Genomic DNA, 26,551 nt, shown 5'->3' on the forward strand with positions numbered 1-26,551 from the left:
CTGCAGGCTTTCAAGCTCTGATACCAGTGGCCTGGACAGACAGGGTTAAATGAATTTATGCCTGTTTTATCTTCTCTCATTTAAGGGAAAAGCTTGGGTTGTTATAAGGCTTCACAAAGAATTTGAGCTGATAAGCAGGCCTTCCCAGGTAGGGGCCTTCAATGTAAAGCCAGAGTTTCCCACAGAGACAGATCTGTGGACAAGAGAATGAAACCACACAGCCACAAAACGTGCTGCCATGCTAATGCCTGGGGATACACCCGGTAGTGCGGGCTGTCTTGGCCAGCTAGTGATGTCATCCAGAAGCAGTTTTGGTTGGTTCAGAGAAACATGATTATGGCAATACATGTTTGTTACACTTTATGTCAGAGAGCATCTACTCCAACCCTGTCCTACAGATTTGAAAATGGCCCAGGAAGAGAAAGGTTTCCCTAGAGACAAAAGCACAGCAGAGCCTAGTGGGCTTGGGGCCCCCGAAGGGGTCTACAACATGGAGGTGGATTACCTCAGAGATGTAGGAAGAGGTTTACTGTATTTTTCTCAAAAACACATATTTGTGAAAGATTTTCTATGTGTGTATGATACCAGGGCAGATCTTTGAAGTCCCAGGAGGAAGGAACTAGGGGAAGGGGAGAGATGTACAATAGAAAATGCACCACGTGGCATGAGCAGTAGGTGCAAAGGCCCTGGGGTGGAAGAGGCTCCTTGGAGCACAGAGAGCAAGAGGAAGGGATGAGAGGTGAGGCCAAAGAAGTGGATCGGGACAGGCTATGCAGGGCTTTGGGGGCCACAAAGGCAGGTTCCTCAGCAGTCAGGATAGTAAGGGTGGGGAGGCCTAAGACAGCAGCCAGTGCCGTCTCATCCTTGCTTCAAAAATGAGCAGCTTCGGGCTTCCCTGGTGGCGCAGTGGTTGAGAGTCCGCCTGCCGATGCAGGGGACACGGGTTCATGCCCCGGACCAGGAAGATCCCACATGCCGCGGAGCAGCTAGGCCCGTGAGCCATGGCCGCTGAGCATGCGCGTCCGGAGCCTGTGCTCCACAACGGGAGAGGCCACAGCGGTGAGAGGCCCACGTACCGAAAAAAAAAAAAAAAAAAAGAGCAGCTTCAGGAGAGTCTGGCTGTTCATGGTCACACGTCCCGTTCCTGCCCTGACCCTGCCCCCTGCTCGTCCTTCCTTCAGGCCCTTGACCGCACCTGAGCCCCTTCCCCCATCTCAGGGAGTCCTCGGTGCTGCTACCCACCCCACAATCTCATTAGTGTGGTGTCAAGGCACAGTCCTAATCAGATTACCCAGCTGCAGGATAAATGCCCAGCCAGCACCCTGCCTAAGGGAGGCCTGCCACTCACACCCATGGTCCCCTGAGACCTGCCCCGGTACTTGGTGAGTAATGACCTTCCCAGGTTGCTTTTCCTGGTGGCCACTTACCCAGGGGCGTTAGTGGGTATCTGCCCAGAGGGTGAGGAGTGGGCGGGATTTTCACCACCATCCTGAGGTCTGGGTCTGGGGGAGGCCACCTACTGCCCTGTTCAGAGAGGACACCCAGCCCATCACCTCCTCTTTTCCTCGTGCCAAATAGTGGTGCAGGCTGTCCCCCAGGCTAGCAATGGTCTCGGAGCCTCAGGCCACACACAGTCAGCCAACCTGAGTGGGCACCAGCCACAGGCCAGGCTACGGCCGGGGCAGCTTGGGCAGCGGTTTCCATGGGAACAGCATCTGATAGTTGGCTCTCTATCAGGGCTCAGAGCTGCCCACGCCAGGCCTGTGGCCTGGGACTAGAGAAGGGGTCCAGCTGGGCCTACACTACCTAGGCTGTGAGGAGTGGGTGTTGTGGGGTTTGAGCAGCCGGGGCCACCAGACCTGCTGCTGTCCAACTTGGACCCCGTGTAGATCCAGCTCCTGTCCCCTGGTTCCTCTCAGGCTGCTGCTGGTCCCGGCACAGAGACCGAACCTTAGGGAAGGAAGGTCCACGGTGGGGTCCACCGAATCCCAGGTGCCCCGGCACCTACAACCAGGCCTTCCTCGCTGGGAGAACCACCTGTTCTTGCCTCCCGGTTGACCTCAGCCCCTAATACTCTAACAGGCAGCTAGCGGTGGCCCCAGGCTGCAGCCAGGCATTGCAGCCCACAGGTGGGGAGGGGGCAAGAAACAGGGCCCGAGAAGTGGTGCCTGAGCACCGGCTCAGTGCCAGGGCAGCGGCTCCTCTCTGCATCATGTACTTAGCCCCAGAACTTTCTGGGCTTCTAGTGGACCCTGAGGAATTAGGGTCTCCCTCTGGTGCTAATAGGCTTAGAGGAAGGTGAGCTGCCCCTGGCCTAGGTCACCAGGGCTTAGGGCCTCGAGGGGGGGACTCCGGGGGAGAGGAGGAGGGGAGGTCACCCTGTGCAGTGGGTTCAAGGACACCAGCAGGTGATGCTGGTGCCCAGTGAGTGGCTGGGGCGGGGTGGGGGGTGGGACGGGGGAGGTAGGGTATTTACCAGCAGAGGGAAGACGCTGCTGGGGCCAGGGCTACACAGCTCGCCTGGGCGTTTCATTGTGACACAGGCCCCTCCCCTGCCCGGGCACCCTGCCCTCCCATTTCTCAGGTTACCGTTATTGGCGCCGCTAGGTGCCTAACATGCCACCATGAATGAGGCCAAGTGTCCCACCCCAGGGATTGGGATGGGGAATGCAGGAGAAGGGGGAGGCAGTGAGGAGGGGCACACCGGGGGGCCACCCAGCACTCTCAGCCCCTGCCTGGGGCTCCCTGGGACAGGGGGCTGCTGTTTGAGTCATACTGGGGACCGGTGGGTCTCATGTTTCAGGGTTTCCTCTGCTCTGGTGGGTTGAGACCTGAGAGGTGGGTCGGAAGCAGGAGGGCCCACAGCGTGAGGGAGTCCAGAAGCCGAAGGTCACCGCGGGGTCTCTGCCAGCCTGGCCATGAACCTGGAGCCGCCGAAGGCCGAGATCCGGCCGGCCACCAGGGTGATTGGGGGGCCCGTCACTCCCAGGAAAGGGCCCCCCAAATTTAAGCAGCGGCAAACCAGGCAGTTCAAGAGCAAGCCCCCCAAGAAAGGCGTCCAAGGGTGAGCAGCAGAGCTGTGGGAGGGCTGGCCCTGAGGGGGGTGGAGGGCCCACCTGCTGCACAGGAGGGAGATGGGGCCTTTCTGGTGCTAGAGGCCGTGGCAGGGGCCTTCAGGTTGGGGGGCTGGGTGGGGCCTCAGCCCCCCTTTCCTGGTGGAAGGTGGTCCCATCCTCTCAAGCAGGTGGTGCGGGTCTTGAGGGCCTGAGCCGGCCTGTCTCAGCGTCCCCCATTCCCTGGCATGGGGGGCGGGGGGTGGAGGGGACTCGGGGGGCAGGGGCTCCTGTCACCCTCTCTAGCTGTTCTTGTCTGGAAAGCACACCCACCCGCGGCCACCCAGACACTCAGCCACAGCCCCACCAACTGATATGTCTCCCTGCACCCAAAGAGCCCCACGTGTACACACCCAGGACACACTCAGACACACCGCGTTCCCAGGAACCTGCACTCAAGTGTATGCACACCCCCTCTCCGCTCTTCCTGGCCCTGACCGCTCTGTTCTTGTAGGTTTGGTGACGACATCCCCGGAATGGAAGGCCTGGGAACAGGTATGACGGCCACTAGCGTCCACCCAGGTCCCCCCCACTTGCCCACCCCCCAGTGTGCCTGGGGCCCCATCACCCCTGCCCCTGCTTCCTCAGGCAGAGGCTCACTTAGGGCACCACCCCCAGCTGTCCTTCATTTTTTTTTCCCAACTTCAAGCTTCAGACACCACCCGAGTGGGATTGTTCCTACTCAGCGGGTCCACCGAGTGCTTGGAGGGGCTGGAAAAGACCAAAGCTCTTGCTGTCCCCTCCCCCCAGCAGCAAGGCCCACCTTCCTCTGGCCCCCTCCCTGGGCCTGCTGCACCCACTCTCTTCCTGGGCCGGGCGCCCATTCGACACACCCCAAAGGTGGTATGTCCTGAAAAGAGGGCTGTACACCCTGGACTTGTACTCTCACCATTGGGGTGTGGACAACAGGGCCCGGAGGGGATGGTGGCTCCTGGGGCCATGGGACCCTCCTGGACCCACTGGCCCCCTTGTCCTGCAGACATCACGGTCATCTGCCCATGGGAGGCCTTCAACCACCTGGAGCTGCATGAGCTGGCCCAGTACGGCATCATCTAGCACTGGACCCCGGCCCTTGACCCCTCCATGCCGCTGCCCTTTCTGACCCCTGCTTAGGATTCCTGTAAGCAGGGCCACCCCCCCACCGGAGGGTTCCAGAGTGTCCAGAGATTGTGTCTGGAGATCCCCGCAAGGCGGCGACCTCAGGCCCATGGAAGCTAGTTGCCGGGAGCCCACCAACTCCCTGCAGGATACCCTCTCCGGCCGGCCAGGCCTGGCTTAACTTCTGGAGACACTGGTCCACAGACCCTCTCCTCCCATGGCTGGAAAGCTAGGGCAGGCCTCCCAGGAGTGTCCCCTGTCCTGCCTGTCTGGGGGTGAGGACAAGCTTCCCCCACTAGCCCTTCCCAGCTGAGGCCCTTGCACTGGCGGAGTGGGTGGCAGGAGTCCTGCGGGCGTCAGTGAAAGAGCAAGACCCCTCTGGACCTGTCACACCAGCAGGATGCTTGTCCTTTCCAACATGGCCCATGTCCTGTTTCAAATAAAATTAGCGTGTCCCCCACCACTTGTCTGGGATGTGCTGTCAGTGGGGGCAGGGCCCAAGGGTGGAGTCTCTTCAGCAAGAGTGGATGGATGTGGGCACTGGTGGCAGAGATAGCAGGGGCCTGGCTAGGCTGAGGGAAGGAAGCACATTGGGCACTGAGCCAGGCTCTTGATGGCTGGATTGGGGCAAGGCAGGCAGCCCCACGTACTCCGGGGGCCAGAGCTCACCTATCTGCTCCCCACAGGTGAGGAAACAGGTGCAGGGAGATTGGGCCCAGCCAGCCCATCCTTACTGTCCACTAAAGCTGGACAGATGCCTACCAGTAACCCTGCAATTCCGCTCTTGACACCACACCCAGGAGAAGCAGGGCACGCTGCCACACACAAACCTGCGGGAAACTGCCCCCAGTGGCAGTCATCTTCGGGAAGCTGCCCAAGTGCCTATCCACACGGACGTCAGGGGGTCTGTTCACACAGCAGTGACCAGAGAGTGACTCTCAGGAAGGGGGCCCCTGTGATCGTATTTATGTGAAGGCCAGAAAAAGCCACGCTAACCAAAGGCGACAAAGTTCCAACAGGGGTGACCTCGAGGAGGAGATGAAGGACCCTGCTCGGGCTGGATCTAGACCTGGTAGTGGGTCCACAGGTGTGTGGATAAGTAAGAACCCTCAGGCTGCCCACTTAAGGTTGGTGCAATTTACTGTATGAGTGATACATCTCAATAAAACTTACCGCCCCCCCCAAAAAAAAGCACTCTGGAGGGAGAGGCCTGGGCCTCATCCTCAACCACCACAATGGACAGGAAAGGGGGAGGTGGCCCCAGAGGAGAGCAGGAGCCAGGCTATGGTGAGGACGTGGGGACTCATAGACTGGGCTTGGAGGTGTTGGAAGTGGGGGGTCAGTGGTGAGAGTCAAAAGTGGTCAGATGTGGAGATCGGAAGTGAGGGTTGGGGTGAGGGTCTGAGTTGGGGCTCAGTGGCAGGATTTCATCCAGTCTCGCTCGCCCCCCACTCTCCCTGCCAGCCAGGCTTTGCCTGCACCCTCTGTGGGAGGCAGACGCTGGCCAGGCAGTCGTTGGGGTCAGCTTACACTCGGACCATGGCAGCGTTTGCAAGCAAATGGGCAGTGTGGGGGAAAGGGGACCCTGGGGAGGCAGAGGCCAGCAGGTGGAGGAGGCCTGGGGGCCCAAGGTGCATGTCCACAAGCACCAAGGCGGGTTATTCTGACACCTTCCCTGGGAGGGGAGGGGAGGCCTGCAGCCCCAGACCCCATCCGGGTGCCCTGGTCTTTCGTCTCACCTGCCAGTCAGCCCCGGACCATTTTGGCAGAGGGGAGGGCACTGAGTCTGGGGGTCCTGTGGACAAGCCCTCACTCTCTGCTGCCCTCTTGTGGACAGCCAGGGTCCTCACCAGCTGGCTGGCCAGCAGGAGCTCTGCCCCCTGGACCACCACGACAACGATGGCGTAGCCACCTGCAGCCCAGATGTTGCTGCGCAGCCACTGGAGGAGTGGGGGGCTGCAGCCCTCCAGGTGCACCACCCTCTGGGCCGCGTCCTCATCCAGGCCCAGGGCCCCGAAGCCACACTGGTCATTGACTGAGGCTCCATCTTCCCAGGGGTCGATACAGCAGGAGGCAGGAAGGCTGCAGGCCTGGACCCCAGGGGAGCTGCAGTTAAAGTACCTGCAAGGGCACATGGGAGCATCAGTCTGGAGGCTAGGGCCCCTGGTCTTGGACCCCAGCGCTGTGTGGAATGTCTCCTACCCGCCTTCAAACTTCCATGGCCACACACACATAGGCACGCAGGCATGCACATGTGTATGCATGCAAGCACACAGGCATGAATGCACACACACATGCACACTGGCAGGCATGTACACACACACATGCACACGCACACACACTTGTGCACACACAGACACACACACGATACCCAGCTCTCTATAATTCATCGCAGCACTACATAGGCCTCTGTACAAGCTTGGTTAGAAGGCACACACTGCGTAAGACAGTTGAAGGGAGGCAAGGGTTTGATGGGGGCTGGAAGTAAGACGGCCTCACTCCACAGATGCTGCTGAGTTGGTCTGAGCAGCAGAGCTGGAGTGGGAGAAGGTGGGTTGAGGACTGGTAGAGGCTTCTGTAGTGGTCACTGGGTCGTGGTGGGGGCATGAGGGGCCACACTGGGCAGCAACAAGGGATGGGAGGCTTGGGAGGAGCTCGCAGGGCCTCGAGAGAGTGTTGCTCTTGTCACTCACTTCAGGCAGCCCTCAGGTGCCCTTGGCCTTTGACTGGCATCCAGGGCCCTGTGACCAGCAGGCTCACCCTTCGCCCTCCCTCACAGGCACAGTCTCATCTCCTTGAAGAATGGGCTTCAGTAAGGCAGGGGCTTGGAGGTCGGCAGGCTGGGTGGCATCACAACACCAGAAAGGGCTGCCACCGACACAAAGTCACACTTGGCCACCAAATGAGAACAATCCAGATGGGTGCTTCTAAGGTGCCCAGGAAGAAGGGCCCAGCATGTCGCAGGGACTGTTGGGTACAAATGGCTGGTTTTCAAGAGTCTCCATATGGCTCTAAACACACCCATGCACACACACACACACACACACACACACACACACACACACACACACACACACACAGTGGAGGGAGAACTGTGGAGTCATAGTCCAAAATGATGTCCTGAATTAAACTAAAAGTTATTTTCAATTGACATTGAGATGTACGATGTCCTCACTGAAAAAGAAAAAAAAACAACCCCCAAAAGTGACTTTCTAGCTCTACTGGCTGAGCTTCTCTATTAACATCCCTGCATGACCACGTGGCCCTGGCTGGGCCTGAGTGTGTACATGCGCAAGTGTGCCCACATGAGCGTGTGTGCACATATGTGTACAGGTGAGGAGCCTATACAGGTGAGTTTGTGTATAGGTGAGTATGTGCATGTGAGCGTGTGTGTGGCCCGCCTCCTCTCCAGCCCCAGGGACCCTGCCGGCCACCATGCGGCTGCCCTCCGCCCTTTCAGGCTCTAGGACTCACAGGTTCCGCTGCCAGTCCTGGTAGGAGGCCACCCCGCAGCACTGCAGCCCGAGCTGAACTTGGTCAATGAGGAAGCACAGGTCTGGGTCGTCTTGGTAGTGGGTGATGGCCATGCGTAGGACGTGCTCCAGGTCATCCTGTAACTGGCCCCACAAGGCCACCACCAGGGCCCCTGCCACGGCCTCCAGCACCAGAAAGGCAAGGATGCCCCCAGAGAAGCAGCGCAGCAGAAAGGCGTTCTCGCAGAGGGCGCCCAGGCAGCCTGCCAGGCTCACCGCACTGAACGCCAGCCCGCCCAGCACCAGCCCCAGCATGGGGTCTGCGGGCAGGGGGCCCCCCCAACTACTCCCCAGAGACCCCTTGACGGCCAGGCCCCAGAGTCCGATGGCCAGGGCCAGCAGACTGAGCAGAGAGAAGACAAAGTTGGACAGGAAGATCAGGCACTTGAGGAAGCTGCTTCCCCAGGGGAAGCAGCAGGCCAGGACCCCCCCAAGGCCTGCCCTCCGGGCCTGGTTCTCCCAGGGTGCTGGTCCTAGGTGACTTGAAGTGAGGGGGCTGCTTCTGGCGAGGGGTGGTTCCTGACCCCCAACATCCTGCAGAGGGAGGAAGAAGAGGGAGGTCTCACCAGGGCAACCCTCTTCACTCAGACCCTGTGACGCTCAGCTGGGAGCAGGGTCAGAGCCTGCAGGGAGGAGGAAGCTGGAAGGTGAAGGCGGAAGGGGTGCACAAAGACCCTAGAAGGCCAGGGACATGGGGGCCTTAAGGCTTGTTCTGCTTGGCCGAGCAGCAGAGGGGACGGTGAGGGGCTCTGGGGGCAGGGAGAGGAGAAGCCAGGAGACCGGGGCTCTGTGGGGTGCAGGGCCTCCCGAGGACCCCACCTTGCCCTCCAGCAGGACACTCAGTCAAGCTCGGGGGCCCTGGCCTTACCACAGAGAAAATTAACAGGGTGCTGACGGTTGGGGGGGCCACCCCCTCTCTCGGTTCCCCCCACCCTCCTCTTGGCTCCCCAACAGAGGACTGGCTCACTGATCATGAGGTTGGGAGAAGCTGCAAAGCCAGTTCCATTTGGCCCCTTGATGGACAGTCTCCACTTCAGATATGCCTGCCTCTGCAGCCCCTCCACTGGCAGGCAGGTATGGGAGGGCTTCTGCCCCCTCTCTGCAGGGGGAGGGGCAGTAGGCCCTTGAGTTTGGTTGTGGGGGAAGAATGAGGAAGCTAAGGCCCCAGGCCTGGGCAGGGCTCCCAGTTTACCAGGAAGAAGCTGGCCCTTCACTCCCCACCTGCCTGACCGCATCAGAGCACAGGAAAGGAGGGTTATTGATCAGCACCCACCAGAACTCAACAAGTCAATAAGAGCAAAAGGCCAGGCTGCCGGCATTGGCCTTCAGCCCTGTCCGCACCCTGAGCCAGAGCCCCCCCCCGACCCGCCAGATCCACGGGGAGGCCTGCCGGATCTCCTGTGCAGGGGCCATACCAGGCTGAGCGGATGGCAGCCTCGAGGAGGGGGCACAGGGAGGTGAGAAGGCGGGGCAGGTCGCAGGTGGGTGGGGGACAGGGAAAATGTGAGGGTGGCCTGATGGCCCTGGTGGGCACCATCCCCTGGGTGTGCGCTTTCCTTGGGGTGTGGACACACCCCATGCCGTGTCAAACACAAGGGCAAGGGCGGGTCACCTTTCAGAGTCTGAACAGGGCGCTGGGGGAGGTTAAGGCACCTGATTAATAAAAGCCCACCCCAATCTTAGCAGCCCCTCCTGAGCACCCACCTGCTGGCTAGCCCCAGCACACAACATGGCTCTGGGGGGCCAGGGTGGGGAGAAGCCAGCCGGGGACATCTCCAACCCCAGCAGGCCTCCAGGCACTGCTTACCTGGGACAGCAGCGGGCTCCTTTCCCCCTCCTCCATCCTCCACCAGGAAAGGTGTGCTGGTCCCTGCTGGCCTCTCTGGCTGGGACACCAGGGCTGGTGCTGCCTGTGCCCCCGGCTGCTCTGTGAGCTGTGAGCCCCACCGGGACTTTGCAGTCACGATCGGATCATGTGAGGAGTCATAGTTTAGGGCTTAAGACAGCCTCTGCTTGTTGAGATGCAAAGGATCCTTCTTGAGCCCAGATTCTTGGCCTCGCTCTGTGCAGGCATGACGTGGGTGGGGCTGTCAGGGGGCAGACCTCATGGGCATCACCACAGGGCCCCAGTGTGGGCCTCAGCCTGGCTGGTCCAGTGGTGCCCCTCAGCTCAGCCCGAAGATCAGACCCTGGCTCCCAGTAACAGCCCGGGAGACCTGCCCACAGCTAAATGCCAGTTTATTCCGATTTATTCACTGCAAGAAAGAAGTTTTATGTATATATATGCATATACATACATATACACATACATATATGTGTATGTATATATATATGTGTATATATATTTTTAATTTTTATTTATTTTAATTTTATTTTTGGCTGCATTGGGTCTTCGTTGTTGCGCACAGGCTTTCTCTAGTTGTGGCGAGCAGGGGCTACTGCTCGTTGTGGTGCGTGGGCTTGTCGTTTCAGTGGCTTCTCTTGTTGTGGAGTATGGGCTGTAGGCGTGCAGGCTTCAGCAGTTGTGGCTCACGGGTTCTAGAGCACAGGCTCAGTAGTTGTGGCGCACAGGCTTAGTTGATCTGCAGCATGTGGGATCTTCCTGGACCAGGGATCGAACTTGTGTTCCCTGCATTGGCAGGCGGATTCTTAACTACTGCGCCACCAGGGAAGTCTCTATAAGTGTATATTTGAAGTGCCTTTATTTTTTTTAAGAATTTATTTATTATTTATTTTATTTATTTTTGGCTGCATCGGGTCTTAGCTGTGGCCCGCAGGCTCCAGGGCGTGTGGGCTCTGTAGTTGGCGGCACGCAGGCTCTCTAACTGAGGTGCACGAGCTCAGTAGCTGTGGCGTGGGCTTAGTTGCCCCACAGCATGTGGGATCTTAGTTCGCCGACCAGGGATCGAACCCGCGTCCCCTGCATTGTAAGGCGGATTCTTTACCACTGGACCACCAGGGAAGTCCCCCTTTGTTTATTTATTTATTTTTTAATCACTGGCTAGATCACATCCTTCCTGGTTTTGAGGTGGCTGGGATCCCCCACCCTCTGAGCTTCTCAGGAGTAGGACTTTGTCACGGTTACTATTGTGCCCTAGTGCTTGGAGGGACCCCAGCCATGCAGCTGCCACCTCTGCAGGCAGAGATGTGCTCCAGGCTCTCTGACCCTGCATTGTCGGCCCTTTCACCCTGGCTTGGATGCGGTGGAAAGACTGGCTCAGAGCAGACCCCTACCAGCCAACAACTCTGGAAGACCTTGGGCACGCACTCCCACACCTCCTGGGTCCTGCTTGTGGAGTGCATGAGGCTATGACGTGCGTCGACGCTGCTGTTGGCTTCTGTGGCCGGAGGCCGTGGTGGGGGCAGAGGCTGCCAGGGGCCCCTCTGCAAACACGTGTGCGTGGCAGGAAAAAGGGTGGCCTCCGGGGTATGTGTGTGCCGCATCCCGTCTCCACCATCCTCCCCACTCCCTTTCTCAGCTTCTTCCGTTTGATGTTTAAGCCCAGCCTCTTTTCCTCCATTTAGTCACCATTTTACAGTCCAGCCACATGGGCTGCTTGCTGGGCCTGAAACGCCTGGCACTTGTGTGCCCTGACCTATGCCATCCCCTGAAATCTCCTCCTGGTGTTCAGTTCCAGAGTAGTACGGCCGAGGGAACACTTTTCATTTTTATTCGCTTCATTTGTCTGTGTTCTTGCTTTGGGTCCCCCACTAGCTTCTCCCAGAACAACTACCCCACGGAGCCCAGCCTACACTCCGGCAGAGGGCCAGCTGAGTTTTAAGCCACTGAATGAGGAGAGTTCGTTAACACAGCATTATTGTGAGCACAGATGACTGACACTGGGTTTATTCTCTGTCAGGGACTGTTCTGAGCCCTACAACAGTGAGGAAACCTGACAATCCCCCGTCATAAGGTGCTTACATTTGAGTACAGGGGAAGTCACAGAGTAAGCAAAGAAACCAGTAAATATATGCTATTTTATAAGGCCATGAGTGTTAGGAAGCAAGGAAAGGAAATGGCTGGTGGAGGGTGTTGTCTTATATCAGGTGATCAGAGAGGCCTCACTGTAGGAAAATGTTGGGTTCCTAGGTATACACCCAAAAGGATTGAAAACAGGGACTCACACGAATACATGGATATACACGTTCACAGCAGCCAAAAGGTGGAAACAACCCGGGTGTCCATCAATGAAGAATGGATGAACAAAACGTGCTCCATCCATACCGTGGATTATTCAGCCATAAAATGGAAAGAAGTTCTAACACAGGCTACAACATGGATGAACCTTGAAAACATGGTGCTCAGTGAAAGAAGCCAGACACAGAAAGTCCACATACAGTACGATTCCACTTATATAAAATGTTCAGAATAGGTAAAGCCATAGAGACAGAAGGTAGATTAGTGGTTGCCAGTGGCTGGGGGAGGGGGAAATGGCAGCTAATGCTGAAGGAGTGTAGGGCTTCCTTCCGGGAGTGACGAAAATACTTTAGGACTAGATAGAGGAGGTGGTTGTACAACACTGGGAATGTACTACATGATACTGAGTTTTTCCCTTTAAAATGGTTAACTGTATGTTCTGTGAATTTCATATCGTTTTACAAAAATAAGAGAAGAGGGCTGAGAAGAAGCCGAAGGAAAAGAGGGAACGAGGGACTTCCCTGGTGGCCCAGTGGTTAAGACTCCACACTTCCAGTGCAAGCGGCGCGGGTTCAATCCGCAGTCAAGGAACTACGATCCCACACGCCGAATGGCGTGGCCAAGAAGAAAAAAAAAAGAAAAGAGGGAACGAACCTCGTGGATTTTCTCAGGTCAGGGTCCCTGCGAGGCCAACCCTGGTCACTGGGGAGTGTCTCAGGATCCAGACCCGGGAAGGAAACAGCATTGTGCTGGTGGAGGGAGAAGGCGAGCTGTCAGGCAATCTCAACAGAGTCCTTGGTGATCCCCGCAGCTCGGATGGCCTGCAGAGTCATCCCAGATTGAGACATGGGTATGCGCCTTGATAGCCATCCACTGTTATTGGGCATGAGCTGCCTGGGGAAGGGACCGTGATCTGGAGTGAGCACAGTCCCCAAAGGGGAGCTCAGCCAGGGCTGCCAGCAACTTCAGTCTGAGGGCAGTGCACTTGGCACACACTGTAACTGAATGTGGGGTCCAGCTGCTTGCTGCTCAAAAGCCAATAAAGAGGCAAGGCTGGTGGAAAGGAAAGTTTGCTTTATTTCTGAGGCTGGCAATGGCGGGGTCCGGGGAAGGGGAAGGGCAGACTCCTGTCCAAAGGCCGACTCCCCTCCACTGACAAGCAGTGGGCAAGAGCTTTTATAGACGGAGGGAGGGGGCTACATGCAGAGACAGCACAGTCAGCTCTGATGGTCATCCTGAAATTGGTCCTTGGTGGTCTGACCAGCATCGTCTTGATTGTTCTAAGTACAGTTAATCTTCAGTTCCAGGGTCAGTTTGTTCCCATTTCCATGAGGCCAATTCTCAGAATTGTGGCAGCTTCTGTCATGGCTACAGTCTGGTCATCATGTAGTTAACTTCTACCTGGTGGGGGTTTCAGTACCTATAAAACAGCTCACATGGGCTTTCCTGGTGGCACAGTGGTTGAGAGTCCGCCTGCCGATGCAGGGGACACGGGTTCGTGCCCCAGTCCGGGAAGATCCCACGTGCCACGGAGCAGCTAGGCCCATGAGCCATGGCCACTGAAGCCTGCGCGTCTGGAGCCTGTGCTCCGCAATGGGAGAGGCCACAACAGTGAGAGACCGTGTACTGCAAAAAAAAAAAAAAAAACAGCTCACAGGGCACGGCTCAGAATACTATCTATAGCCCTTGAGGTGGAACTAAAGGTCCTTGACCTTGCTTACTGATAAACTATTATTGTTTTGTCCCCTTTGACTATTTTCCTTTGTTTCTGTATTTTCTCATTTCTCTGATTAAACTTATTCTTTGGCTAAAGTTTTTCCACAGACAAAAGGCAGGCGGAAGACATGGGGGGCATAGACCATAGGGTCCTGTTCTGTTTCAACACTAGGCTGACGTGTGCAGGAAGAGCGCTTCAGGCCTGTAAAGTACCTTAGGTGGGAGCAAGCCTGGAAAGTTTGAAGAAGAATGGCTGTTCGAATTTTGCTCCAAGTGAGATGGGGAGATGACAGGTGTTGAGTAATGTGCATTCCGACCTGACTCATGCTTTAAAAGGACCACTCAGGCTGCTGTGCTGCAGGCGGAAGGTCAGGGCAAGGACGGGAGCTGGAGGTCAGGCCTTGTGCAGCCAAACTGTGTCTCGTCCCTTCCTCAAAGGGGACACACCCAGCCTCATCAGTTACCGCAATCAGGCTCCAAAGCCAGGCTCTCTGGGAGATGGTCATCACCTCTCAGGCCCCATCTCAGCCTTGTTCTGATATAGAGTAGCCTTCGGATGAAATCATAGTTACCACTACTGTTATGGGCCGAACTGTGTCCCCCCAAATTTATATATTGAAGTCCCAACCCCAGCACCTCAGAATGAGACTTAGAGGTAGGGCCTTTAAAGAGGTAATTAACTTAAAATCAGGTCATTAGGATGGGCCATCCTCCAATGACCTTATAAGAAAAGGAAAATGGGACTCAGAGAGACACCAGGGATGCACCTGTGCAGAGGGAAGACACGGGAGGAAGGCAGCTGTCTGCAAGCCAAGGAGAGAGGCCTCAGAAGAAACCAAACCGGCTGTCCCCCTGATCTCAGACTTCCTGCGGGGAGAGGAAATGAGAGTAACAACCTCCTAACTGTTTTCAACACAGGAGACAAACACAATCTGAAATTGAATCATGGGATTAAAAAACATAGTTTAGCCTCTTAGAGGTTTTCGTAACTTTTTTTTCATAATCATAGGCAAGGTCAGCTACCAAATGTGCAGGGCCCAGTGCAAAATAAAAATGTGGAGCTCCTTGCTGAAAACTATTAAAGGTTGCAAGACGGTGACGGCAGAGCATTGAATCAAGTGTGAGGCCATTCGGAGCCACACACGTGGGTGCCCGTGAAGCTGGCCCTGGGGGCAATTTTAGGATATTGTATCTCCGTGGCAAAGAAGCATTTATCTAAAATGTGGTCGAAATTCATTCGTTTCTCTTATGTTAGATTCAGGGAAAATGCCTTCTTAAAAAATACATATCATGAAGGTATGATGTCACCTTCCCGAAGCTATTTCTCCATTTCCATGGGACCAGCGAGGCGCTGGGAATGTCCAATTCGAGCCCACCGACCGCTCTCCTGGGCGAGACGCGCGTTAGTGCTTCCCTCCCAGCTTCTCTGCAGCGTCTCTCCACTGTGTGGCCAGCCGGGGGCGGCCCTCCGCGGGGAGCCCGGTGCGGGGCCGCCCTGCGCAGGCGCGGACCGTTGGTGGGGCCGGAACCTGGTTGAGCGGCCGGAACCTGATCGCGCGGCCGGAACCCGGTTGCGCGGTCGCGTGGCCGGGGGAGCGCGTCGGGCGAGGCACTGGACATCGCGGCGGTGGCGGCCGGGCGGTGAAGCTGGAGCGGCGGTGGCGGCGGCGGCCGGAGGCCGGGGCTGGGGCTGAGGCGGGGGTCGGGGCTGCAAGGCCCGCGGGGCGGCAGGCAGCGGCGGCCCGGGGCTCAAGCCCGGATACGGGAGCGGCCACCATGGCCGAGAGCATCGTGAGTGGGGCGGCCGGGCGGGAGGGTGCCGGGATGAGGCAGCAGATTTGCCGGCGCGGCCTGCGGAGAGGCCCAGCGGCCCGCCCTCCTCTTCATGGGCCGGCCGGGTGGCCGGGCTCCCGACCTCCTCTCTTCAGCTCCTCCCGTCCCCGGCCGACGGGGGAGGCCGGGCCGTCCGCGGGGTGTGGGTTGTGCCGGCCTTTCCATTCCTGGTCGCGGGGGTCGCGCTTGGAGGGGCTGCAGTTCCTCGGGGCCGGGGCTACGATCCCTCCTCGCCTCCTGTCCGTCTGTCTTGCCTCCTTTCGTCGCCCCAGTGAGTGCCTTGTCATGGGTTCCTTAAAAGGAGAGCACTTTCTGTAAACGGGGACCCCATCCCACGAGAGGAAGCTGCTAAGAAGGGAAACGGTGGCCTGGTGGATGGCAAGGAGACCTTAACAGCTACCTGTCTGTAAAGGGATGTTATAAAGGTTGATCTCATTTTGTACCCTAAGTCAGGGATTGACACACTCCCTTTCCCTGCTTAAAGTTAAAAAAAAAAAAAAAGTGAAAATCAGAAAAAACTGGCCATCCCTTAACTTGTGGAAAGTTTCCTCTCAGAAGTCAGTGTAGCCGGAAAAAAGCCAACAGACCAGCTGGACAGAAAAATTTTTGGTTAACGTTAAGGACCACCTGGGATTTCCTGGAGGAAGCAGAAGCAGTATGGGGTGGCAAGTCATGTTCAGAATTTGGCCATGGGAGAGCCTCTGCAGTTTTGCCAGGTGTCGGGAATGGCATTCATCCTCCTCTCTGGATGCTCTGGGCTGCAAGAACCTCCAGCTCTGGACTTTCAGGCTTTCATCCGGTGACTCCTCCTAATGCAGCTCTCCATTCAGGGGCCCTGGCGTCTGCTCCGTGTTTCCCAGCCTGGAGATGAGCAGTGGGCATGAATGCCCCAAGAGAAACGAGCAACTGATTCCTTTTAAAATAAGATTTACTAGTCTTTGGTGACTCACTCTAGAAATAGGTTAAGAATTAGCACTCAAATCTGCTTCCAGACTTTCTCTTTACTGTAATATTTTTAACCAAATTGAAGTAACCATGGACACGTGAGTTGTTTCAGAGAAGGCCACTTTTCTACTAGCGTATATAAGGCTAGGGTCTCATTGATAGCATGGATCTCTTGTCGAATTTCTCAGATTGTCAGGAATTAAAACATGATTCTTTTGAAATTTATTTCAAAAGTTTTTATTTATTTAGAAAGAGGTCTTCTAAAATTTTCTATGGGATAACTAATTTTTATCTCACCAATTCTTTGACTCCCACAAGAAATATTCTGGGCTCATTTTCTTATAAATAGGGAAACTTAGTTACCAAGAAGCTATGTGTCCATGTTGCCTGGTCTGTCTCTTGTGTATTTTACTTTATACCATGTGTCAAAGGCCAAGTCATACCTTCCCTCAGTATGAATTATCTTTGTCTCTTGGAGTTAAATACTGAGCTTAGCTTGGAAACCTGGACTGCCGTGCCCTGTTGTAAATGAACAAGTAGAATAAGTTCTTAAGCTTTAGAGCTCTCCAGAAACGTGTTATCCTGACCTTTAGCTTCTCGAGGTGTGGAGTGTCATGCTCTTGGTCCTAAGTGAACAGTCAAAGCAACAGTCATAGAGTCCCTCAAAGAGAAGCAGAGTTCTTTACTTCTTAACCTGCCTCAGTGTTGGAGACAGATTTCAGAAACAAATAAATGGGAGTTTACCTAATGCCCAGGCTGTGTATTAAGAAGACATTTTTCTAGATGTTGAATCCAGAGTAAAGCGTACTAGAAATCAAAAGTCAAAATAACTTGAGTGCACATAGATGAGTGAGAAAGTTAAACAGATGTTGTTAAGAAGCAAAAAGAAAGTATTTTATGCTCTTAACAATTGGGATTTCATAAGGCTTGTTCAACACAAAATCTTAAAAACTGAGAACAATATGGGAACAAAGGCTTTTCAGTTAAGCAAAAGTTATTAGAAAATGAGAAAGACATAGGCAAGCTATTTCAGCAAAATCTAGATGATTCGTGTTTGATAAAGGTGGACAGATCGAAAGCCATTGTGGCATTTTGTCCTGTATCAGTGAAAGTCTTTTTAAAAACAACTGCTTGTGACATTTCTTGTCTGTATAGTGTTGTTTTGAATACAGTGTACTGTGCAGTAGTTGCTGAGGGGAGTAACTATAACATGAGTACTCACGTAACTATAACGAGTACTTTCTGGCACATTCTGTTCCTCCCATGCCTCAGGTGGTTGGAACATCCTCTGTCTTGCTGGCGGCAGGGCATGCCGGTTTATGCTACCCACTGAGGCAGGACCTTGGATGGTTGGCCAGGGCATAATAGCACATTTTCACTGGGCTTCGATCAGCATGAAAATCAAGTCTAGAAAGTGATGCTCCGTCCAGTTGTCTTCCAGGCCTAGCAACCATTTCAGGCTTGCCATGAAAATATATTTTTTTAAAACCCTGCCAAGTTTTACCGTGGTATTAAACACCTTTTTTCTTTTCTTTTATTCTTTTTTATTGAAAGTAAATAACAAATTAGAGGATTTCCTGTGATCCTTTTTATGTTTTTAATTGTTTTTTTTTGTTTGTTTGTTTTGGCTGCGGGATCTTTGTTCCCTGACCAGGTATCTACCCCGTGTGCCCTCAGCTTTCGCTGTGGAGTCCTAACCACTGGACCACCAGGGAATTCCCTGTGATTCTTTTTTTTTTTTTTTCCTGTTATCCTTTTAAGTTAGTCTAGTCTGTGTATGGATCCTGGAACAAAGTGAGATATTTTTTAAAGAACTCAGTTGTTCATGATTCATGGTGGGTTTTTTCCTGCTGATTTAAAAAAAAATTTTTTTTGTAAATCGGAAGAGAAAAACGTTAGTGTTTCAGATATATTCTTTATAAATAATGGTTAAAAATTGAAGTCGTATTTTTCTTAGTGAAACGGTGAGAGTTGAGAATTAGGGCAGTCCTCTTAGGATGTCCTCCCATGAGCTGATGTCTCTCAGACCTCTGCTTCATTTTCTAGAAACATTGGGTTGGGTGTTGGCAAGGGGAAGGGTAAGGTTTGGCTCTAAGTTTCGGTCACCCAGATGCTGAAAGACTGCAGAGGTTAGTTTCAGTAATAGGTCAGGACCTTCCTAGTCTGTGCAGTAACCAACTTGTTTCATTTACCACAGATAATTCGTGTTCAGTCCCCAGATGGGGTGAAGCGGATCACAGCAACAAAGAGAGAAACAGCTGCAACATTTTTGAAAAAGGTACTTGTGGCTTGGGTATTGACCTTCCTTCATCCTCTACTGTTATTCCCTTCCTGTTGTGTACCTTTTCTCTTTTCCTCATTTCCTGAGTCCGCCCCCTCCCAAGTTCAGTCTCTTGTATTACTTTTCTCTGTCATGATTGGTGGGACTGTTACAGGATCAGAAGTGTCACAGCTGACCACTGCTAACCATTGCAGGACCAAGGGCCCAAAGGTCAGTGTAAAAGGATTTCACAAGAGGAATATTTATGAGTGAAAAATCAGAGAATGAGAAACTTGAATTGTCCATCAAAGGGGAATTGCTAACATGTATAGAATGATCCCATTTTGTTCTTAAAAAATTAAAGCCACATACACAAATTGTTGTGTGAGAATATGGTTTGAAAGAGCACAAGCCAGACCTAAAAGGGGCAACCCCAGGAGGGGAGGCCAAAGTAAGGAGAGTGGCTTTTGCTTTATACTTCATACCAGAGGTTGGCAAAGCATGGCTTGTGGCTGGCTGCCTGTTTTCATTGGAACACAGCCACACTCATTGGTTTATGCACTGTCTGGCTGCTTTTGAGCTCCAGCAGCAGAGCTGAGTAGTTGTGACAGACTATATGGCCCTTTACAGAAAAAGTTTGCCAGCCTCTACTTTATACATTCTTTACTATTTGAATTTGTTGCAGGCAGCTGTTACCTTTGTAATGATAAAAAATATCATTTTTCACTGTTCATAAGCAAAAAAAATTGTCAGGTCACAGACTGTTAGAGCCAGAGGGAATCTCAGGTGTCATGTAGTCTGATCTTTTTATTTTCACAAAGGTGGAAACTGAAGTCCAGGGAATAAAGAGATTTGCTGAGGATCACACTGTGTTCTGTTAGGGAAGCCACAGCACTTACCTGGGAAGTTTGGCTTCTGAAAGGTAGTTGCTATCCTGATTCCAACAGTGCTGCTTAAGTGACCGTATTTACAAGAATAAAAGGAAAAAATCAGGTGCAATAGACAGCAGAGAAGAGAATCTCTATGTCTTTGTGGACTTTTTAATATCTTACTCTTTGCTTTTTTAGTAACAGCTGACCATTGTCAGCTTGCTCCTGGAGATGGTGCTGGGATACATTAAATGCTCGAGTTCTTGAGAGATTGTCTGAGACAAAGATTAAGTATTATGTAGCTATTGCTTGGACAGTTGTGGGGATAAACATGAGATGTAAGAGGACTGCATACAGTTGTTCTTTACTTTTCTGAGTCTTTGTGATACGGAAATTTCTTAAACTTAAATCTGTAGTAACCAGGGGACTTCCCTGGTGGTCCAGTGATTAAGGCTCCACGCTTCCCCTGCAGGGGGCACAGGTTACAGGTTTGATCCCTTGTTGGGGAACTAAGATCCCGCATGCTGTGCAGTGTGCCCCAAAAAAAAACCTTAAAAAAAAAAATCTAGTAGTCATGTAGAGATATCATTTCATTTTGTTTTTAACTTGAGACTTTTGTGCTTGGCATCAAATGTAGAGTTGTTGGACAGGTTAAATTCAGATGATTTCAGAGAAACCTAAAAAGTCAGGATTGTAGTTCTGACTTTTATTTGCCTCAGAAGTATTCCTAAAATCCTGGTGTTTCCTCTGGTAGTTAATTGTTGTCTTGCATAGGGAATATAGACACAATAACTGTCATTGGATGTGGATGGAGTCAGGGAGGTACAGTTTAGTGTTGACTGATTAATCGCTGAAGCCATCATCAACACGGTAGTCATTGTTTAGGAGAAATTTTCTTGGGAATACTCAAAAACAAACATTTATTACTCTGAAGTAATGTTTCCCCTCAAGTGAAAATCGTTTTCTCTGATTATACAGATAATATGGATTAATTATAAAAGGCTCAAAAACAATACAGGAAAGTATAAAGAAGTAAGAATAACTCAAGATTTTATTAGCCAGAAATAACTGTTAATGTAACGTCTTTATGTGTACACATGTGCAAACACACAGACACACACACACACCTCTCTGCATGTGCATGTACACATACTTTCACCAAAATGGGATCATACTATACTACTGCTGTATTTTCATCAAATCTGACTGAGTTTAAGGAGAAACATTTACTTATTTAGTTTTTAAAAAATTAATTAATTTAAAATTAATTTATTTAGTTTTGGCTTTGTTGGGTCTTCGTTGCTGCGCGCAGGCTTTCTCTAGTTGCGGCGATCAGGGGCTACTCTTCGTTGCGGTGCACGGTCTTCTCATTGCTGTGGCTTCTCTTGTTGCAGAGCACGGGCTCTAGGTGCGTGGGCTTCAGTAGTTGTGGCTCGTGGGCTCTAGAGCGCAGGCTCAGTAGCTGTGGTGCACCGGCTTAGTTGCTCCGTGGCATGTGGGATCTTCCTGGACCAGGGCTCGAACCCGTGTCACCTGCATTGGCAGGCGGATTCTAAACCACTGCACCACCAGGGAAGCCCAAGGAGAAACATTTATGTATCAGTAAGAAAGAAAAAAACGCTGTCACACCTACTTGTAGCATTTTATTTTATATGTAAAGTGCTTTTTTAGACTGATTTGCAAAATAATGTATTTTAATCATGTATTATGTATTTGTAATGAGGAAAATCCAATTGAAATTAATTGGGTAGGCTCTCCCTATGAAATCATATTCAGAGTTCAGCCCTCCTGAACCTTTTTTTTGACTCAGCTGTCAGCGTCATGCTTACTGATGGGGTCACTGTCTGCCCTCTCGGGAGGGTCAGTTTGCCAGCTGCCGACAGCTGTTCTGCAGGTGCTGGTGCTAGAGTGCTTACGAGCAGGGCTCAAAAACTGAGATCCCTGTTCCTTCCTTGATTGATCATTAAATGGATTGTTTGATAGAAATGTTGAGGGGTGACAGTTGTTTAGCTAACTGGGTGACAGGTTTGCATGAGCCCAGGCAGTGACCCGTACGTATGTCAGCCCTGCTGCCCTGCAGGCAAGAGTTGTAAGCCTCTTGCTGTAAGATGCACCCGTTCTAGTGAAGTTCAAATCTCACCTTGTGATCATTTGTGTCCTGCTTTTTTTCACTTGACAATAGGTTATGGACATAGTTCTATGTCAATAAATGTAGTTTTACGTCTCTTTTTTTTCTGTGGTAAGAAAAATAACATAAAATTTGCCGTGTAAACCATGTTTAAGTGTACGATTCAGTAGCATTAAGTACATTCACAGTGCTGTGCAGCCATCACCACCGTCCATCTCCAGAAATTTTCCATCTCCCCAAACTGAAACTCTGTCCCCATTAAACACTAACTCCCTCTCCCCCTCCCCCAGCCCTTGGTAATCATTCTACTTTCTATCTCTATGAATCTGACTCCATGTATCTCACATAAGTGGACTCATACTGATTTTTTTTTTAAGATTTTTTTGATGTGGACCATTTTCTTAAAGTCTTTATTGAATTTGTTACAATACTGCTTCTGTGTTATGTTTTGTTTTTTTGGCTGAGAGACATGCAGGATATTAGCCCCCCGACCAGGGATTGAACCCGCACCCCCTGCATTGAAGGCAAAGTCCTAACCACTGGACTGCTGGGAAGTCCCTTGATTTTTAATAATTAATAATTTGTGCATTTGTGCCCTATAAGTGGGCTTTGAAATGGCCTTCCTGTCCCCTCACAGACTTGCCTGAAAAGTGTATATTGACCACTGTGAACACTGTTGGCTCCAACTTGCTGTCCCTATACTTGACAGCCTTACTCTGATTTAATATGTGGCATTATGCCCTCTAAGGAAATTGGTTTTGCGAGTGTGATGAGATGGCTTGCATTGAAAATCTCTCAGGATCTTGAGTTACTGGTTCCTTTGAGACGATCTAATGCTTCTCACTCAAGAATTCCTTCTCGGGCTTCCCTGGTGGTGCAGTGGTTGAGAATCTGCCTGCCAATGCAGGGGTCACGGGTTTGAGCCCTGGTCTGGGAAGATCCCACATGCCACTGAGCAGCTAGGCCCGTGAGCCACAACTACTGAGCCTGCGCATCTGGAGCCTGTGCCCCACAACAAGAAGAGGCCGCAACAGTGAAAGGCCTGTGCACCGCAATGAAGAGTGGCCCCCGCTTGCCACAACTAGAGAAAGCCCTCGCACAGAAACGAAGACCCAACACAGCCAAAAATAAATTAATTAATAAATTAATTTAAAAGAATAGGAACAATCATTAAAAAAAAAAAAAATTCCTTCTCTGTGAATCACCAGACCATAAACCCCTCCAGGACAAGTTCTTCTGGCTATCTTGCTCGCGGTGTCTTCCTTCACCTCCACGACCCAGGAGTTTGCTTCTGCTGCTGTCACTCCCCTGAAGTGTCCCTTATTGAGTCACCCCAGATCCTACCTTTATCTTTTTTTTCTTTTTCTTTTGGCCACGCTGTGTGGCTTGTGGGATCTTAGTTCCCCAACCAGGGATTGAACCTGTGTCCTCGGCAGTGAAAGTGCTGGACCACCAGGGAATTCCCCTCAGTCCTATCTTAACTGGCCTCTCAGCAGCAAGTGACGTTTTCCCTTATAATACTTAAACTTTTTCTTTTAACTGTGAAATAAAATACTTGCTAAGAAATGCTTGAAAAATATGAACAGCCAAAATGATTGATGATGAAGCAAATACCCAGTGCCAGTCTCCAGCAACCATAGGTCAGCCTTCCTACTCCCTCACCCTGTCACCCCTCTCCTGACTTGATGGGGGTTGCTCCCCCACTTTTCTGTGTTTTACCACACAGTATGCATTCCTAAACCCTAAATTTTAGTTTTGCCTATTTTGAACTTGAGATAACTGGAATCATGCCATGTATTCTTTTCTGTTACCTTCAGTTATAAACATTTGTATTAATTTTACTTCGTACCATGTTTCTGGTTTTATTACCTCAGGTGTGAAATAAAATTTTTAAGATTTTAATCGTGCTTTTTTTTTTTTTTTTTTTTTTTTGTGGTACGCGGGCCTCCCACTGCCGCGGCCCCTCCCGTCGCGGAGCACAGGCTCCGGATGCGCAGGCCCAGCGGCCACGGCCCACGGACCCAGGCGCCCCGCGGCACGCAGGACCCTCCTGGACCGGGGCATGAACCCGCGTCCCCTGCATCGGCAGGCAGACTCCCAACCACTGTGCCACCAGGGAAGCCTTATTGTGCTTTTATAAGACTCTGCTAAGATTTTTTTTTTAATGCCTGGTACCTTATGTTAGATTTTTGTATCTTTAGATAGAGAATTCACAGAGTTCATAGAAGCGGTTATTTTCACAGGAGCATCATATAAAACCTAATACATGTATTTCTTCATCTCCCGAAAGTGGGCTTCAACATATGGGAAGTAATGTTGTTGGTTATCGTATTTGAAAATGCGGCTGAACCTCAGTCCTGGTATAAAGCACAGAGCTCAGTTATGTGGTCACAGGGAAGTTCCCTCTGCCCATAGGGCTGCCCACATAGCACCGTGCTCCACTCTGGAGATTGCCTTACATCCCAGGAGTGCTGTGCTAACTCACGCAGCCGACATTCCTGGTACAAGAGTTCTTTCTCATTCTTGGCAATAATTGCAGTGCTTTGTCTACAGAAAAACAGAATGGTTTTGCAGAATAAAGTGCCACAATTTGTTAATTTCGGTTTATATCTGTTTCAGAAAAAGGAGCCATTAATTTTAGTCTTTATTTTTGCCTTTTTTGCTCTTGGGAATACAGATTTCATGGTCTTAATTTCCTGGTGCTTTATTTATTTTTATTTATTTATTTTTTTTGCGGTACACGGGCCTCTCACTGTTGTGGCCTCTCCCGTTGCGGAGCACAGGCTCCGGACGCGCAGGCTCAGCGGCCATGGCTCACGGGCCCAGCCGCTCCACGGCATGTGGGATCTTCCCGGACCGGGGCACGAACCCCTGTCCCCTGCATCGGCAGGCGGACTCTCAACCACTGCGCCACCAGGGAAGCCTGGTAGGCGGATTCTTAACCACTGCGCCACCAGGAAAGGCCCTATAGATACTTTCAATCATTTTTTTAATCAGAAAGTACTGTTAGTACATAAAGTTAATCTTTAAACTCTTGTTTTCCTTACAGTAAATAAATTCTAGGTTTTATCAATAATTCCGTGTTAAAGGGCAAATCAATCATAGGTAAAAAGCAGCAGGTAGAACAAGGTATAAAATGGGGGGAGGGGGTGAGCCTTTGGGTGCCTCAGGGACATGTGGCTCCTCCCTGGTCCTGTTCCTGACCTGTGGTTGTTGCTCTGTCAGGATTCTCCTGGCAATTCTGTGATGGTTTCCTACTGTGTGATTTGGAGTTCTTACCTTTGTGTGTCCTCTGCGTCGGAGTTTCTGTCTGGTGTTGTTCAGCCTGAAGGACATCCTCTGGCATTTATTGTGGTGGAGGCTACGGGCAACAGGTGCCCTTGGGTCTTGTCAACCTGAGAACGTTTTCATTTTGCCCTTGTATTTGAAGGGTATTTTCTCCAGATGGAGAATTCTGAGTTGACAGATGTTTATTCCTGCCTCAGCACTTTAAAGATGTTGTTCCATTGTCTTCTGGTCTCCATTGATCTTTGGATTTTAGCAGTGTGATGATGACATGCCCAGGCGTAGTTTTCTCTTTATTTATCCTACTTTGGTTTTGCTGAACTTCCTGGATTTGTTACTTTTATGTTTTTCATCAAATTTGAGGGTTTTGGCCATTCTTTCTTCAAATGTTTTTCAGTCCTAGCCTTATTCTCTTCTCCTGAGGATCATTTGATATTGTCCCAGGGGTTCCTAAGACTGTTCATTTTTCTTTCAAATCTCTGTCTTCAGATTATCTGGCTTCTGTTAACTCATCTTTAATTAACTTTGTTTTTGTCATCTCCCTTCTGATGATAAGCCCACCCAGTGAATTTTCTATTTCAGTTATTGTGTTTTTCAGTTGTAGAATTTTTGTTTGATTCTATTTTATCATTTCTATTTCTCTGCCAAGATTCCCTGTCTTTTCTTTGTTTAACTGTACTCTGATGATCCTAAAAGTCAAGCTCCAGATCTGACCCTTCTCTTGGCCCCAGACTCAAATTTCCTCATGAGAGAGCAAAATAACAAGAGAAATTTGGTTAATGAGGAGCAGTTTCTAAACTCACTAGTAATGTCTGATATATATGTGGTCAGGGTAGTGAGACTTCAATATTTTATTAAATCTCTGTTGTTTGGGTCTTGTTTTAGGTCGCAAAGGAGTTTGGCTTCCAAAATAACGGCTTCTCAGTTTACATCAATAGAAACAAGACTGGAGAAATAACAGCATCATCTAACAAATCCCTCAACCTGCTGAAGATCAAGTGAGTGCCCGAGGGGAGAGGGCGGGGAGTAGGGAGGGCATGCTGGCACCAGTTACCCGCCTGAGGCCGCTTAGTTCTCTCCTTTTTCCTTCTCATGCTACTGTGATTACGGTCCTGAACGCAGACCAAAGTGCAGGTGACTGTGCTTCTTGCCAGGTGTTTGGCAGCCATGCTGAATCTGTAGTTACTGTTGAGCCGGTTTGATTGACTTGCGGAATTCGGGGATGTGTGTCACGAGAAGGAGTTATGGTCCTGGGTTGTGTGTGCACCTGCACACTCAGCTGCTTCACTGCGGAGAAGGACCTTGAATGTAGCTCTGTGCGTCGTTCTGCCTCAGGACCTGCTTGGTAGGTTGGGGGGGCTGGCAGTACTGTGGCCTGTTGCCCACGCTGTATTTCTTGCTGGCAGGACACCCTGGAGTGCCTTAGAATTGATGGGTAATGTCAGAAGGAGTTTCTAGGTTGCAGAGACCTCTTCCTGCATCCCACTGCCTGTTTTTCTAGTTTTATGGGAGCATAGCCACGTTCATTCATTTATGTGTTTTCATGCTACAAGGGCAGGGCTGAGTGATTGTGACAGAGACTGTATGGTCTGCAAAGCCGAAAACGTTTACTATTTGGCCCTTTACAGAAGAG

General features: G+C 51.4%; 3 protein-coding genes and 1 long non-coding RNA gene across 5 annotated transcripts in view; 2 read left to right on the plus strand and 2 right to left on the minus strand.

Moving 5' to 3' along the window:
- The first annotated feature begins 2,900 nt into the window (after positions 1-2,900).
- Positions 2,901-4,169, plus strand: PDE6G (phosphodiesterase 6G). The gene is made up of 3 exons (XM_067715576.1): positions 2,901-3,064; positions 3,568-3,608; positions 4,093-4,169. The coding sequence occupies exons 1-3, from the start codon at positions 2,919-2,921 to the stop codon at positions 4,167-4,169; spliced, it is 264 nt and encodes an 87-aa protein (XP_067571677.1). The 5' UTR covers positions 2,901-2,918.
- A 1,239-nt stretch (positions 4,170-5,408) lies between these two features.
- Positions 5,409-9,587, minus strand: TSPAN10 (tetraspanin 10). Its single transcript, XM_067715750.1, has 3 exons — positions 9,552-9,587; positions 7,686-8,278; positions 5,409-6,332 (listed from the first exon to the last, which is right to left on the minus strand). Exons 1-3 carry the CDS (start codon positions 9,585-9,587, stop codon positions 5,870-5,872), a joined length of 1,092 nt encoding a protein of 363 aa, XP_067571851.1. The 3' UTR covers positions 5,409-5,869.
- Positions 9,588-12,941: 3,354 nt separating this feature from the next.
- LOC137212128 (uncharacterized) lies at positions 12,942-15,115 on the minus strand. Its single transcript, XR_010937368.1, has 3 exons — positions 14,907-15,115; positions 14,366-14,465; positions 12,942-13,508 (listed from the first exon to the last, which is right to left on the minus strand). It is a non-coding gene; the product is annotated as an uncharacterized lncRNA (long non-coding RNA).
- A 112-nt stretch (positions 15,116-15,227) lies between these two features.
- The window catches only part of NPLOC4 (NPL4 homolog, ubiquitin recognition factor), a 55,538-nt gene continuing 44,214 nt past the window's right edge, over positions 15,228-26,551 (plus strand). The window contains exons 1-3 of one of the 2 annotated variants that reach the window (XM_067715136.1): positions 15,228-15,389; positions 18,574-18,654; positions 25,804-25,916. In XM_067715136.1, the coding sequence (XP_067571237.1) occupies positions 15,375-15,389; positions 18,574-18,654; positions 25,804-25,916 (209 nt within the window). In that variant the 5' untranslated portion in view covers positions 15,228-15,374. The remainder of the gene's footprint in view (positions 15,390-18,573; positions 18,655-25,803; positions 25,917-26,551) is intronic. The other variant, XM_067715135.1, reaches the window with a different exon arrangement.

The sequence above is a fragment of the Pseudorca crassidens genome, chromosome 19 (assembly GCF_039906515.1).
Source record: "Pseudorca crassidens isolate mPseCra1 chromosome 19, mPseCra1.hap1, whole genome shotgun sequence".
Taxonomy (NCBI): Eukaryota; Metazoa; Chordata; class Mammalia; order Artiodactyla; family Delphinidae; genus Pseudorca; species Pseudorca crassidens.